The 15,887-nt window shown below is 39.7% G+C and overlaps 1 protein-coding gene across 5 annotated transcripts in view; it reads right to left on the bottom strand.

Annotated features, from left to right (window-relative positions):
* Positions 1 to 15,887, bottom strand: part of IL1RAPL2 (interleukin 1 receptor accessory protein like 2) — a 583,205-nt gene that overhangs the window by 146,023 nt on the left and 421,295 nt on the right. For all 5 annotated transcript variants that reach the window (XM_069942945.1, XM_069942944.1, XM_069942942.1 and 2 more), the window contains one exon: positions 3,279 to 3,353. In XM_069942945.1, coding sequence (XP_069799046.1) covers positions 3,279 to 3,353 — 75 coding nt within the window. The remainder of the gene's footprint in view (positions 1 to 3,278; positions 3,354 to 15,887) is intronic.

Below are 15,887 nucleotides of genomic sequence, written 5' to 3'. Positions count from 1 at the left end.
CATTGTGCCATGTAGGTGCCACCTGACGGACATATACTGCACCCACCCCTCAATTGGTTAACACCCGTGACATCTGGCCATTGCTGGCCACGTCACTCCGGAAGGACTGGTACCAGGACACTGATACTTTACACAACAATGTAAGCCATTACTTTATATATGAGTACAAAATGTGTATTTTATTCATAAGGCTTGAGAAAGGTGGAGCTGGTCTGCCGTAACGCATTGCTTCACTGTTGTTCATACCAATAAACAGAAAAAAACACATCTGGTGCCTGCTACTGGCGTTTGTACACCGCGCACTTGGAGGGGGTTCAGACCGTAATATTCAGGTCTTTCCCCCATGGCAGTAGTAAGTCTTTTCTCTCCCTGATTATTGTTACGCTTTTATCGATGGTTGCTGGTCTCCTTGAGTGCCGGATTGTTCTTTTTGTCTTCCCTATACATTTTCATCAGTTATGTGACACGTATCTGGTATTGTCTGGCACACACCCCAATGTGTGGACTGGATATCATTTTGGTGAGGAACTGCTCCTGACGCTTTCTACTGCGCTTAATTACGACATTTACATGGCTTCTAGGTGATGTGGATGGTTACCATCATCCACATACTGTACACTGGGCGAGTTATTATTTTTAATAAATGTTGAGATATCCTGCTATCCTCACAGATGGAATATGGTTTATCGGGTGACAACTGGACTGACATCATAGAGAAGAGGATTAAAAACTTTACAGTAAGGGAGTCAGACGTCAGGTCCCTATCACGACAGCATAATTATCAATATTTCTCAACCTTCATCATTAAACAATCCTCCTATTGCTGATGCTTTGTCCTGACAGATGCAAGAGCGCAGATACTAACACTTGACCAGCACATGTCTTGTCTGGTGCCACAGGCAAAACTGTGTTACGGACTCCCTGTAGAAGTGCTAATTTGCCAGGGCAGACCCTGTACAAAACAGCCTACGGCTTGCAAATACAATGCTGACTTTTTCAGCTGTGAACCAGATTCTCTAGACGCAAGAAATGACAAGTCGTTCCTGTCCTAAATGGAAATTCAGAAAAATGTCAACTGTAAATTGTCACTTGAAGAAAAAGCCTTCTATGGCTTCTAACCTATTTACTGCTAAAAGGATTCAAAAATAATTTCAGGTCTGTGCTCCACAGACCTCACCTAAACCTGGAATATGACCGGTCGTATGCCACCAGATGAAGGGTTCAAAAGCTCATTAGACAGATTGTTCTACAAGGGGTTATTCCTGTCTTCTCTACTTTTATACATGACATCCACTTATTCGGGACAATCAAGATTGGTTTACACTATATTGTAGTGAAACACAAATAAATTGAAGCAACTTTCTTAGGATACTGGCTGGAACCAGACAAGGGACAGTGTTTAAGCAATGTATTTCTATACATATTAACTGCAGGAGCACTTAAAAAGCATGTACCACCTGGTACATCCTCTTTACTCTGAACCCACGGATCAAACGGCGCCGTCACGGGGAAGCCGGTGCTGTGGTCCATTTTTCGGACCGCGGCCCGGTTCCCGTGCACGGTGCCGCTCTATGCAGTGGAACCAGCCGGTGCTCAAGCACTGGAGGTAGACCGGCCAACCCCCAGTGGGAGGGAATTCCCTCCCCTGTATGACGCGGCTCCATTAGAATAAATGCTCTAGCAGTCACCTTCCAGCATTACTAACAGCCATTCCTCCACCAATTAGCAAGGTTACCACTTGTGCAGTGACATCATTCACTTGTGTTATGCTGTGTTAGACAAAAGGGTGGTCAGTAGTCATTTTTGAAGGTGACAATGAAGAGCTGTGGGGCAATAAACATGAAATGTGCTAGTAGGGATTACTGGGGGTGGAAGGGAGGCAGGAGGAATATGGGAATTTAAAGATGGGGAGGTGAGGGTGCAGAATAAACATGAGATTTGTTAATAGTAATTGCTGAGGTAGTGTAGGACATCTGGGGGGTTAAGGGTCAATATGAAATTTGCTTATACTGATTGGGGGTATTAGATAAATAAATCTGAAAATGTTAAAATCTTGACACAGCATGTCACTACAGTAGTGTAAAGATTTGGAGCTCTCGGCACCATAATGAATGATGATGCCGGGAGATCCAAATTCCAGTCCGTATCACATCGTCTGTTTACAGACCATAGTTACAGAACATGGGAACTTCAACAAGCTTAAAAAAGCAGTGTGTAGCGTAAAAGTGATTACTGGGGGGGGGGGGGGGGTTTGAAATGTGGACCCTAAATACGATTTTTGCTGGGGAGTGAGATGAGATTTGGTAGGGGTGCACCCAGCTCCAAAATAAAATAAAAAATACCAAAGGTGCCTATAAGTAAAAAAAAAAAATGTATTTCAGCAATAGAGTCTATTTTAACACTTAAAACAAGCATATTTTTAAAAACACTAAATGAATATCTAACCTTAAATATCATTTGATTTGTTTAATATAAATAGGTTTTAAATACTGTACCAGCTACTTTCCTAGTATATTTTTAAATCAACTACATAACAAAAATAAATTATACAAATCTGACTACCTATCATTTCCACTAGAGGGAGCTTAAGGGCTTACTGAATACTATTTATACATAAGCAAGAACTCATAAGCTCCCTGGCTCCCTCTTGTGGTAGTTACAGGAATTAAGTACAGTGTATCAGAAAATTGAAGGTCCAACCAAACAAAAGATATATTATAGAACTATCACAGAATGCTACAAGTTAATACAACAAGGTGCTATAATGTGAGCAGTAATTACTTAGTAAACTTCTTGCTTTCTAATATTTATCACATAATTTTTTTTTTATTTTTTTTTTTGAAACTTGCATAAAAATAATTAATTACATGGAAAACACATCATCAATAAATACATTGATAAAGCTGTGTTCTTCTTAATTGCATTCAGCCCCATCAGTGTTTAGGAGGGAGGATATTAGAAACCATTGCAAAGTATAAGTCAGTGCAGCTGTTATTTAATATATTCCTTTTAATCTTCCAGCATAAAACAGAAATGCAAACATTGCATATACTGTATTTAATATGCAGCTTAACCAATTAGCATTAACAGCCTCTGCCACTAAGCAAAGCCATATCCTTAAACGACTGCTACAATATACTCAAGCATTATAAATGGGAAGTAGCAAATTGATTTGCATGTAATAACAGTGGCAATAAACCTTCCTTGCTAGGTGCAATTTTTCCCATCTGTTAATGGAGTGGAAGTTTAGAAGCTATTATTCCCAGAAGGGGACTTACCCAGCTGGACATCTATAACACTTGGCTGGTTCTCCACAGGGAACAATGGTTTAGGAGGCTTCGCTGTGAGTAAAGCTAGAAAAGAGAACAGGAGAATGTAATGGAAGTCGGAGACAAATTACAGCATAGGAAACATTCTATCATGCAAGGCATTTAATTTTGCTACACTTGATACAGTGTAAACATCATCATAAAGTGTGCCTATCTATACAGAATATATTTAACAGTTCAATTTCAATTTCTATGAATTATTATAGATGGCTTTTCTCTGACAGGTACATTTTCCATATGCTATAAATTTTTGCAAATAGGAATGTAGGTCAAAAGTCATCCCCCTACTATATAACCGAGCAAAGACTAAAAATTATAGTCAAGTATCATCCTGGTGCAGAGAATGTTTAAGAGGAATGGGATCGGTAAACTTTGGGGGCTATTAGTGTCACCGTGTTGAATATCATGATTTACAGTGCAAGTCAAGTTATACTATTGAAGCAGGTTTCAAATCAGTCTTAGATTCATAAATAAAGAATTAAGATCAAGTCAAGGAGACTTTATTATTGGTCACCTTGACATTTTTGATGCTGATGGGTGACTGTCACATATACTGTGTCGTTTGGTTTTCCCAGGACAGTTAATAGTGTAAAAAGTACAAATTTCAGCTGTACTGAAAATCCTACAGATAAATGTATTAAAGGGGTACTCCGGCGGGGGGGGGGGGGGCTTTTTTCCAATATGTCCGGGAAGAAGGTGGCTGACGGCAACAATGTCCAGTCCCGGTTCCAGCTGCGGGTCCCGCATTGCGGCGCTCCGATCCCCGCTGCCCGGCCGCTTCCTGGTCTCTGACGCGGGCTTGAGACGTGACGTTTCAAGTCCACTTAGCCAGTCAGTGACGGAGGTGGGATCCCGGATCACCTTTGATGAAGCAACACGCGAAACGCGTGTCGGGTGAGTGGTGTCTTGGACAGATATACTAAGGACACGCTGTATGGGTAATGTGCAATAACTTCTGATGGTATTTATTACTTGACTATCCACTGTGAGTTACATGTCTGTTTGTGATGTGCCCAGTGCCCAGTATATGTGCATGTAGGTTATTTATTTATTCTTTTGTCTATTGGTCTGCTATATTACGTGATGTTATCTACTTATATCCACCCTATGTTGGGGATCTATACTCCAGTTCTCATTACATGCATTTAAAAAAAAGTTTATTTATTATTTTTTTAATATATTCAATAATAAAATATAATTTTCTCATATTTTGGTCTTGCATTTGTTTTGGTCGGGGGGTTCTAGGTCTAAAACTAAGCAGAGACTTCCGGTACTCTCTGTGGTGATAAGAGGAGGCTGCTGTAAAATGATCTGTACAGCATTACAGTGACATGTGACACCAGTAGATAGACAGCATCAGTAAGAGAGAATAGCAGCACCCTGGGAACAATTACTTTAAAGGCCACAGAATCTGCTCAGCAATGTTTCGCATTCATCTCAAGGAGACAGGTCCTGTCTATTCTCATTGTCTGGCTCTAGTCAGTAAAATAAAATATGGGTGATATAAACAAGTACAGATGCTTATACACTTTATACTTTTGTGGGACATATTTGCCCCTAGGTTATCAGTATAGAGTGTATGGTGCTTTTCCAAGAGTCGACTGACAGATGATTTCAGTGAAGACAAGGGTTGGGCGTGATGGAAAATCACTGCCCAGCCATCTTGTTCTCTGAGAGATAAGCTGCACCCAGAGCAGTCTAAAGGCCATATTCTACGGAACGATTATCATCCGTATTCGGCTGATATCGGCAGCTACGAACGATAATAGTCCCGTGGAATAGAGTGCAACGATCAGCCGACATCGGCCGATATAGCAGCGATCTGCTGCCGTCGCTCCATTGAATAGGAGCGTCGGCAGCAGACGCTGCTATATCCTATGGGCTGCCCGGACGATCTAGCGATCCCCCCGCTGCCCTTCCCGCACTTACCCGCTCGCTGCTGCCACGTTGAGTAGCGGCGGCAGCGAGCGGGGAACGACCAGTGGAATAGGGGCATAAGGAGGACAGGAGAGATAACTGTGAACAGTTATTGAAGGTGTATGATCACCTTAAGAAGCACCAAAATAACTAGAAAAATCTTATTTTTACATATTTTACTTATTTTATATTATTGTGGATAAACATTATTACTTTTTGCTGCATGTGAGTCCCAAAGAGCACACTTGGTGGGGGCTCCTGTGACTTGAGTTTTTGAGTTTATGAGTTCTGTTGTCTGTCAATTATTTCTTTGAACAAATCTCAACCCGACCAGCAAAACATCTGCAGACAGAGGTAGCTGGGATCAAAAGAAGCAAGAGAACAGAACTTTGTCAAATTGCAGCCAAAAACATAAAATACGGCCCTTCAATTATTGCAGCGTTAAAGTAAAAGAGACCAATATCAGAGTGTTTTGGCCACCGCTCAATTAGGTGTTTTTCTGTCTCTCTTGTCAAACTTTGGCTTTCAGCCACAGCTACTTCTGTCTGCAGGTGTATTGCTGGTCTTAGCATACGGCGGTGTGACCAAGAATGTTGTTTTGTCCAAACTCTGTATTTTCCTTCGTATGTCCGTCCATTTTACCCCTTACAACTTGCAACTCTGCCAAAGCAGTACAGAAGTTGCAACTTCAAAGTCTTTTAGCACATATACATCTAATTATTCATGAGAAAGGCTTTCTAGGAATGCAAAACCTCTTACTTTTCTCTCCCTACTGTAGCATTTTTCTACATTCTAGAAGAACAGACAGAGCACGTAAGCTTTATAAGCTATAGGAGCTATTGGGTTGCACTGTTTTTAAATTGCAGCTGACAGATTCAATATGCCAAGGTACTAATACAGATGAAGCTATATGATAACACAACATTTGAGTACATTTTTAGAATTTTTCAAAAATTCCGCATAATTTTAGCCCTTTTTCCACAGGATCATCTTAAGGCTTTGTTTACACACTTCTTATTGGCCGTTTTTTGGGATGGCTGTCAATTTGAGTCCAAATGAGGGCGGTTAGTTCATAATGACAGTCGTAGTTACATCATTGAAAAAAAAACTGCCATTATTTCAACTCATAATGACGGCAATCTCAAAAGATGGCCGTCAAATGGCCAGTAAATGTTGTGTGAGAATATAGCCTGAAGGTATAATCACACAGGATGGACACACCAAATTTCCTGTATGGATTTGTGGGCAGAAAATCTGCAATACAAATCCTCAATACAAATGGTGGGGCTTATGGTGCAAGGTGGTGAGGATGTGAGTCGGTAATGATAAAACATGGCATGACAAATCCGCACTGGCATGTCTTCTCCAGTCTGGCTGTCAACTGCATATATTTAGGCTCCACCTCCTCCCGAATGCTTTTCAGCCAGAGGAGGCGGGGTCTGAAGATACAGCCGGACTGGAGGTGTGCCGGATCACAAGCAGAGCGGATGTAAGTATACTCTGCTGCTTGTGATCTCTATATGTATATATCTGTGCTGTTAGTTTCTTGGGCCCCTCGATTTGTCCTGCTGTGTAAAGGCACTGCAAATGATCGCCGATCTTGCGCTCATTTGCGCCCCCTGTGGCTAACAAATTCCATTGTGTAAAGTGGAATAAAACTGTGGGTAATAAATGAGGTGTGCATTCAAAATGATTCTTTTTATACAGTCTGTTATGTCCTACATTACCACTCTTTAACCCTCACTGTGGACATCGCCTCAAAGGAAGTCTATCACTACGCTGGGTTGGTATGGTCAAAAATTATATGGTTTAGCGGTCAAGGGATAGTAGCCAAGTGTCATACGGTAAGTATGTCAAATTAATAATAATTTTTACAGATTCCAGAGATTGTATGTCAGTCAGCTTATACAGTAAGTAATTTCAGATAATGCTGTCTGTAATATAGGTGACTCCAATGATCCAACCTGTTTCCTCCACTTTGTAGGTTCATCAGGGAGGTGGGATACACCTTTGGGCTGGGTTCACACTACGTATATTTGAGTCTGTATATTTGAGGCTGTATAGCAACCAAAACAAGGAGTGGATTGAAAACACAGAAAGGCTCTGTTCACATAATGTTGTAATTGAGTGGATGGCCGCCATATAATGGCAAATATGTGCTGTTATTTTAAAACAACGGCTGTTGTATTGAAATAATGGCAGTTATTTACCGTTATATGGCGGCCATCCACTCAATTACAACATTATGTGAACAGAGCCTTTCTGTGTTTTCAATCCACTCCTGGTTTTGGTTGCTATGAGGACCTGACATGAGGACCAAATACAGCCTGCAATATACATAGTGTGAACCCAGCTGTGAGGTAGCGTACAACATAGCCTATTTGGGCTTTAGTGAAGACGTGATGAGTCTTTTCTCATCTTCACTAGTTGTAAAGGCTTGAATGTTAAGAAGGTATACAATATAAGGAGATACAAGGCTGCAAACTACATAAAAATGTATCACTTTCTTTCTTATTATTCTTCCTTATCAGCTAAATAGATGTTATGAGCATAACTAAAAATTGAGGAATCTTATATAACCTATGGTAAGACATCACCGTCTCATTAGCTTCTACAATCTGTGTGTATATTTGTGATTATTTTTAGACACTGCATTGCTGTCAGATAGAATTGTTTTACTGGCCATGGAAAGTGTCAGCAACAACAGCACAGTCAGAACCGATAGCAACACCAGAGGCAATGCCCCAAGTCACAAGCACCAGATGTCAGACACTGCTATGCAGAACCTCTAGAATGTCATGGAGCTTGTGAGCCTCTTGTCAAAACAGTGGACTTGCCGGAGGTTTGCGATTTTGTCAGCCAGGGTTAACTGCCTGCATTATCTTCATAAACAGCTAGCAACTTCATATAGTTTATCTAAGGACGTTTTGGTACTAAACTAAGTCAACTATTGTATTTTAGATAGTAATGCTATTTGTTTAAAACCACTGCAATCCCTTTGACCAAGACCACTAGGTACATCACTAATTGCTTTTTATTTCCTAATATGTTGTTGCTCTCAGCGTTCTTTTCAGTGTTGCTCTAAGTTGCTAGGAAACAGTGCCTAGTGTCGCTGGAAATTTTCTTAAAGGGGTTGTCCTGGCAGCATGTTTTATACCTACAGTATATGCTCAGGGAGAGAGTAATTACCAAAAAAATACAAACTTTACCCTTCTCACTCCCATACTGCCGTCCTTAGCATGGAGCTCCTATCCCTGTTGTGCAGTGCTTAGATTCAGCAATGTGGCTTCACTACTGCAGGGATTTGACGGTTATTTAAAAACATAGGGTGCCTTGACTGCACTTTTTTTTTTCTTTTTTTTTTTTTAATAGTCTTACAATTCAGGTAATACTTAGACAAGCATAACCTTAATTTTAATGATAAGAGTAAATATCAGGTGATGTTCAGTCAACTATTAGTTTGTCAAATGAAAAGTATAGGCTTCTATGCACTCTAAGAGATTTAACATATCTAAACACACTGTAAATGAAAAAAAAAAAAAAAAAAGTCCCTCACCCTGATCTTTCACTGCTAAACACCCAACTTCATCAGGGAGGAACAGGCAATAACCATCCCATCTATACATTGGGATGTCATCCAAAAGGTTTGCCAACATATACATGAACGTAGTGTTTCATTGACATTTAGTCCATTTTAACCCCTTCAAGACTGAGCCCATTGATGCACAGATGTCCAGGTCAAATTAATGCGACGTTCCTCCTCGCCTTCTAAGACCCATAGAGCTTTTCTTTTTCCACCTACAGGGCTGGTCTGGGTGTCATTTTTGCACCATGATCTCTAGTTTTTATAAATATCATACTAGTGCAAAAGAAAAATTTTGATTGCTTTTTATAAAAAAAAATTCTGATATATAATTTTAAAAAAAGCATTTCTGTTTTTTTTTGTTTGTTTACACCGTTCACCATGCGACAACTATAATGGTATATTTTTATAGATCAGACAATTCCGCACGCAACGATATATAATGTTTATTTTATTAAATTTTTTTATATTTTTATTTTTATAATGGGCAAGGGGGTATTTTAAACTTTTATTGGGGGATTTTTAAGGGTTTATTTAATACTTTAAAAAACTTTTTTACACTTTTAAACACTTTGCATATACTGATCTCTGCTATGCCATAACATAGCATAGATCAGTGTTATCGTTGATCTATGCATAAAGCCTGCCTTAGAGCAGACTCTATACATAGATCGTCCATCCAACAGGACGAAGATAAGTGACTTACCCCCTGCCTGTCAGTACAAGCGATTGTGACCCCCGCAGCAAGGCTGCGAGGGTCCCGATCACTCAGTGACAGGAGCTTGTCCTGTCACTGAGTACCTTAAACGCTGCAATCGCTATAGATCGCAGCATTTAAGGTGTTAATGACAAGCAGCTGCGGGATTGCAGCTGACTGTCATTATGCTGAGCTTCCCGGACACTGATGTGTGCAGGACCGCTCTCACTGCAGCAGTCCCGCACATATCTACAGCCCCATCAGTCAGGAACGTGCATATACGTTCCTGCTGCACTTGAAATGTGCAGCAGGAACGTATATCTATGAACTGTTGATGTGAAGGGGTTAAACACAATTGGTCCACTGCAAGAACACTACGGTATATGTTGACATACTTCCCCCCAATATCCTAATGTAAAACTGGATGTTAGAGATTATCGAATCTTGACCACGCTCAGGTTTGTCCCTGAGCATTTTTCAGGTAATAATAGGGCTGCATCCAACTTCTTCAGTCACCGTTAATCAAATGACAAGCATTCGGGATTGGACAAACCTGAGTGTGCTTGAGATGAACTCATCTCTACTGGATGTAAATGGGGTCGGAGTTGATTCAGTATTAAAGTGGTTCATTGTGGCAATTTATAGCCAGAAAATATATTTTCTTTTCTTGCAATCTTAAACATAATGTAATACATAAATAAAAATGGAAGACTATTTTAAGAGTTATTCTTCATTGAGCACTTTTGTATTATTCTGGAATAATCTTAAATTGCGAATCATAGCCATTTGATCATTGTGAGTACAAGTTTTATTTTTTTATAATTCCACTTTCTTAAGAAAGTCTATGGACAGTCTACATATATAAAAAAAAGCCTCTAAGATAAATGACAAGGGTTTTTTTTTAGAATCCATTGAAATGGTAATTTGGCATATTGACTAGGAGTCAACCAACAGCCGTTCTTGGCACAGATGTGTGTGCGGAGCGCTAATGTGGTGACAGTTTTAGGGCAGTCTGTGTAAGTATAGTCCAGAAAAAGTCATAGTTCAGGCTTAATTTTAGAGGGCATATTGTCAAAATAATCACAGGTCTTCTGTTTTTCTTACAGAAAGATTTGGCAGTGGAAAGAGAAAAGATTATTTTTGCCTTAATGTTTTGTCCTCAAGGAAGAGACAAAAAACAGAGATCATCATATAAGGAATTCATGCACCAGAGGTAAAATGCTACATATATTTAGAAGGATAGAAGCATATGGCACATTCCAGTGACTTTGATTGACAGGGGACATCTGTTGTATTTTTCTAGTGAAGGAGTATATTTTTATATAGGATATTTTTACATCTCTGTTTGATATGCTCTTTCCCCTTATTACAATAAAGGTCTACAGTGTGTAAAAAGGGACTGTTAAATATGAGATGATGTTTGCAATTAAAGGTGCTGTCTGTTGCTTACGTCTACATTTTATTCTCAGAAGTATACCTTCTGAGACGAGTGGAGCTGGTATAAGTACCAATCATTGTGTGCAGATGTGGTTCTGCCTGTACACAATCATCAGAACTTAACACCTGCCCTCTCCTATTACAGAAGGTAAACTTCCAAGACATGGGAAAAGTAGAAGTAAGCAACAGGGACTAAAACATAATGGGGGAAATTTATTAAGAGTAGGGATGGTCCGAAACTGCCGAGGTTCGGGTTCGTATGAACCCGAACGCTCAGCATCAGATTCCCGCTGTCTGCCTGCTCCATGGAGCGGGTGGATACAGCCGGAGGACCGCCTGGAAAACTGGGATACAGCCTATGGCTATGGCTGTATCCGAGTTTTCCAGGTGGTCCTCCAGCTGTATCCACCCTGTCCACGGAGCGGGCAGACAGCGGGAATCATTACCGAGAGTTCGGGTTCGTACAAACCCGAACCGAACTCGGTTTGGACCATCCCTAATTAAGAGGTTTGCCCCTATTTTTAGGTGAGTAATTGAAATTTTTGCCCATTTTTGGTCTAAGTTCTCTTTATGAACCAGTATTCCATGGGCAAATATTTTTTAATCTGCCTGTTATGAGTATTTACCCAAAGGTTTGCACAATCCGTGATGCAGTTTCAATGAACATACTTAATAGCCAATAGAAGCCCAAGGTATATTTTTTTCCCCTTTATTAATGAGTTGTCTTGCAATCAACAGGTATGCCCTATGGAAACTATTTTCTACATCACACCTCCCCACCTGCTCACATGACCCAATCCCTTCCCACCTTATCCCCAACATTACCCCAGCATTCATCCTAACACTAACTCATCTCTTAAATCTATCACTAACTACTGGAATATTCCCTCTCCAGATAAACATGCAACCATCATACCCATCCTTAAAAAGCCATCCCCCTTGACCCTGCCTCCTTCTTCAGCTACCACACCATCTCACTTCTCCACTTTGCCTAAAAACTCCTCAAACAACATGTCTACTTACTAATACATACTCTCATTATCTCCTGCTTGGACTACTGTAACATCCTCCTCTCTGACCTTGGGTCTAACACCCTTGCTCCCCTCTAGCCTATCCTTAACTCTGCTGCCTGACTAATTTCTCTCTCCCCTTGCTTTGCCTCTTCCTTTCCCCTCACTGCCTTCCCATTGCTTAAAAAATTCACTTTAAATTTTTTACCATAGCATACAAGGCCATCCAAAGCCTGTCCCTCCATAAATCTCCGAAATGATATCCCACTACAATCCCTAATGCAACTTCCAACCCTTCAATCATCTCCTTTTGTGCTACCCCCCCCCCTTGTTCGTACCTCACACAACTGCCTCCAAAATTTTGCCCAAGCCTCCCCATACTCTAGAACTCACTACCCTGACACATCCAGCTCTCACCCACCATTATGACCTTCAAAAACAACCTGAAAACACATGTCTTTAAACTAGGCTATAACCTACAATAATTCTGTGCCACACTTTTACTAGCTGCCCCCTCACCTACTGTCTCATTCCCATTACCTTGTAGATTGTAAGCCCTGGTGGGCAGGGTCCTCTTTCTCTATGTACCAATCTGCAATTTACGTAATTTATGTAATGTGTTTTGACTTTGTAATGTTCTGTTTAACCCTTATATCCTGACAGTAACAAACTTCCTACGTTGATAATAATTTCATATTGAGATGTTTTAGAATTCTGCAGTGCACAGACATTCATTTCCTAGCCTAATGGATAACAGATGGCACCAAAGTCAGCAAAAGGCCAGACTACTGTATGTATTAAAAGTAACTCAATCAATCAGGCAAAAGTTCAAAATAGGGTTCCCCTATTGAAATTTCACAATACATTGTTATGTTTAGAATAACTCAGTCATACGGCCATAATAAATCCAAATTGAATGATTTTAAATAGGTTTGCGCTGTGCGCCAAAGCTCATTCTATTCTGTGGTCTACAAATCCTGCAAGTACTTTGATGTAGATGCTGTACAGTCTATGCAACTGCATATGGTTGTGTATATGCTCATTGAGGTTTGCTATTCTTACCTATGCATAAACCACGATTCCGAAGAACACATTATATCATGACAGAACTTCTCATATAACACATTTCCGTGTAATCTATGCCATTTCCTTGCTTCATGTTTGATATCTGAGGTTATGAAGATTTAGTATCCTCTCATTTTAATTCTGGGGGCACAGTGGAGTTTGACTTCATACTGTAACTACAACTTCTGAACACGGAAAAGAGCAGACTTAAAGATGGCCATACACTTGCAATAGCCACTGGCAGAACATTCATTCAGCTGACAAATACATATCTTTCCCGATTTCCCCATACACATGAATGCCAACTACAGTTGAATGTTTATGTACTAAATATAGGGTAAACCATTACTAGAAGCCTTTTGCAGAGGATTATCTAAGAACCAAAGGGTTGGGTATTTGAAATGGTGGAGGGTGTGAGGCATGAAACATATCAGGAAAGATCTAAATTTGTATAGTCGGTAGGAAAGAAGGGAAAGGGGTGACATGATCGAAACCTTTAAAGCAAATGTACCAGCAGTACATTTGCTTTAAGATCTTCACATGGATAGCACGGTACCAACACGGGAAAGCCGATGCCACAGTCCTTTTTTTGAACCGCGGCCCGCTTCCCGCGTACGATGCTGGTCTATTCCCGGGCAATATATATTCAGAAGGGAAGTGTTTTTAATGAAAAATAAAAACTGAACACAAGAAAAAGGGGGTATGATCTGAGGTTAGTTGAGGGCATGGTCAGAAACAACACAAAAAATTATTACTTTACTGAAAGAGTAGTAGATGCTTGGAACAAACATCAAGTAGATGTGGTTGGTAAACCTACAATAACTGAGTTAAAACCTGCCTGGGATAAACATCTATCTATCCTAAGATAATAAGGAGACACCAAAAAGGCAGATGAGATGAACCAGGAAGTAGCTACATCATTTTTACTTTATACTAATTATTTTAATTGCAATTAAAAAAAAAAAACATTCAATGGATAAAAAAAATTCAAGAAAGTATATAAAAAACTGATATGTAAGGGCTTGATACCAGTAACATAAATACATTTTATACATGTTATAGCCTCACATAAAGCCTGATGCTTTTTAAAGAATGACGCTTCACATCACCCTTCAGTTCAAGGATATCTGCAGTGTGCATTTTATGACATTTTTATCTTCCTGCCTTCTTAATTTTTTTTCTTTTCATCTCCTGGAAAAGTAAAGAAGTGGTGACGGATGAGGCAAAGGACCCATCATCCATCTTGAATGGACAGCTGGAGCTTTAGCATGCAAATGAAACCTATCATTCTTGTCAACCTAAAGCCATAGCACCAAAGACTGTAGTCCGGAGCCAATTAATATTCCATGACCAATCAGTCCACTCATGCAAGGGGCTCTCCACAGTACAGTGCAATCTCACTGACAAGAATTATTAGTGCGCCGGGTCTATGTTTTCATATGCCCCATAGAAGCGAAAATATATCTTGTAAATGTACATACCTTATAGCTAAACAAAGAATCAACAGATAGCAAGTCAAACAGGTCACAGCAACAGCAGTACAATATACAATGAGGTATCTAGAGAAGAATTACATCTCATAGTTATGAATGAAGAGAAACTAAAATAACGATAACTAAAGGAGGACCTCTTTTAGAAACCCAACTTTTCTTTTACACCGTTAGGAAATCCTAGGCTTCCCACCTGGCTCATTGACTTGAATAAACACTGTGTAATACTTTATTTCTCCTGTGGTGGCACTGCAGGGAAACTAAACACCTACTGGCCAGGCAAGGACACAGGTTACAGCTGATCAATGGAATTCCAGCAGGCAGAGACGTTGTAATTAACTTTTCATGCAGGGACCCATCTGACAAATAGGGATTGTCCAGAAGAATTTATATCTCTTTAATATCCCACTAAGGGAATGCTCAAGTAGCTATTGAACATGTTGTTTTGCACGTGGAACATGCAAAACTTTTCTAAGGCCAAAAACCCACTCCAATGACTAGAGTGGGAGTAAGGAAAACGTGCTGAAAAGAAGTGACATGTAACCTTTTCAGCATAGTTAAGCACTGAAGCTCCCATTGATATCTGTGGCAGCTCTAGCCCCCCCCCCTTTATATGAGTCTCCATGTGAACATACCATTATTTACTGTAATTAAAAAATAATGTAACGCTACTTCTATGCAAATTTTTTAAAAATTTAAGAAGTTGAGCAACTGTGAAAACTGTAAAAAATCATAAAGTAGATGATCTAGTATATTCCAGTGCTGCATTTAAAATTCAACAATCTTCAATGCTAAACTCTGTATGTATTTCTCACTGGTTCATTGTCTGCACACTGGGTGACCCAATAATTCTAGGAAGTTTCATCTTTACATTAAGCTTTATGGCCTTAACTTGGTTTTAACTTCAAAAACTGGGTGAAGGAAAACCTATTCCAAACCTGACAAAATTCCATAATTGGATCACATTAGGTCATTTGCAGAAGACAACAGAACCTGACACTGATTATTAGGTTTACAAAAAGTGATCAGTAACACATCATTATCACATTATATAATGGAGAAACTAGAGATATATATTACTGTATATGGCTAGTAAAGTAAATTGTAAACCGTTTAATCTCAATATCTGTAACATTTCATACCCTCACATTTTATTCAATAATCTCAAGAGCCACCTGCAGAGCTCAAGGGAATATAGAACAAGCCTGATCTCTTAAAATAACTTTCTTGCCACGCAAGTAGTTGTATGTAACCGAGCATGAAAGAGAGGTTTGTAGGTGACCTCTCAATATCTCCACTGGGAATTCAGCATATTGTGTTGTAATGGTTATACATGCTTTATAACACGCTAAAGAATTG

Source organism: Dendropsophus ebraccatus, chromosome 10, assembly GCF_027789765.1.
Source record: "Dendropsophus ebraccatus isolate aDenEbr1 chromosome 10, aDenEbr1.pat, whole genome shotgun sequence".
Classification (NCBI taxonomy): domain Eukaryota; kingdom Metazoa; phylum Chordata; class Amphibia; order Anura; family Hylidae; genus Dendropsophus; species Dendropsophus ebraccatus.
Note: the sequence above shows the minus strand (reverse complement) of the source record. Positions and strands in the feature narration are given on the sequence as shown.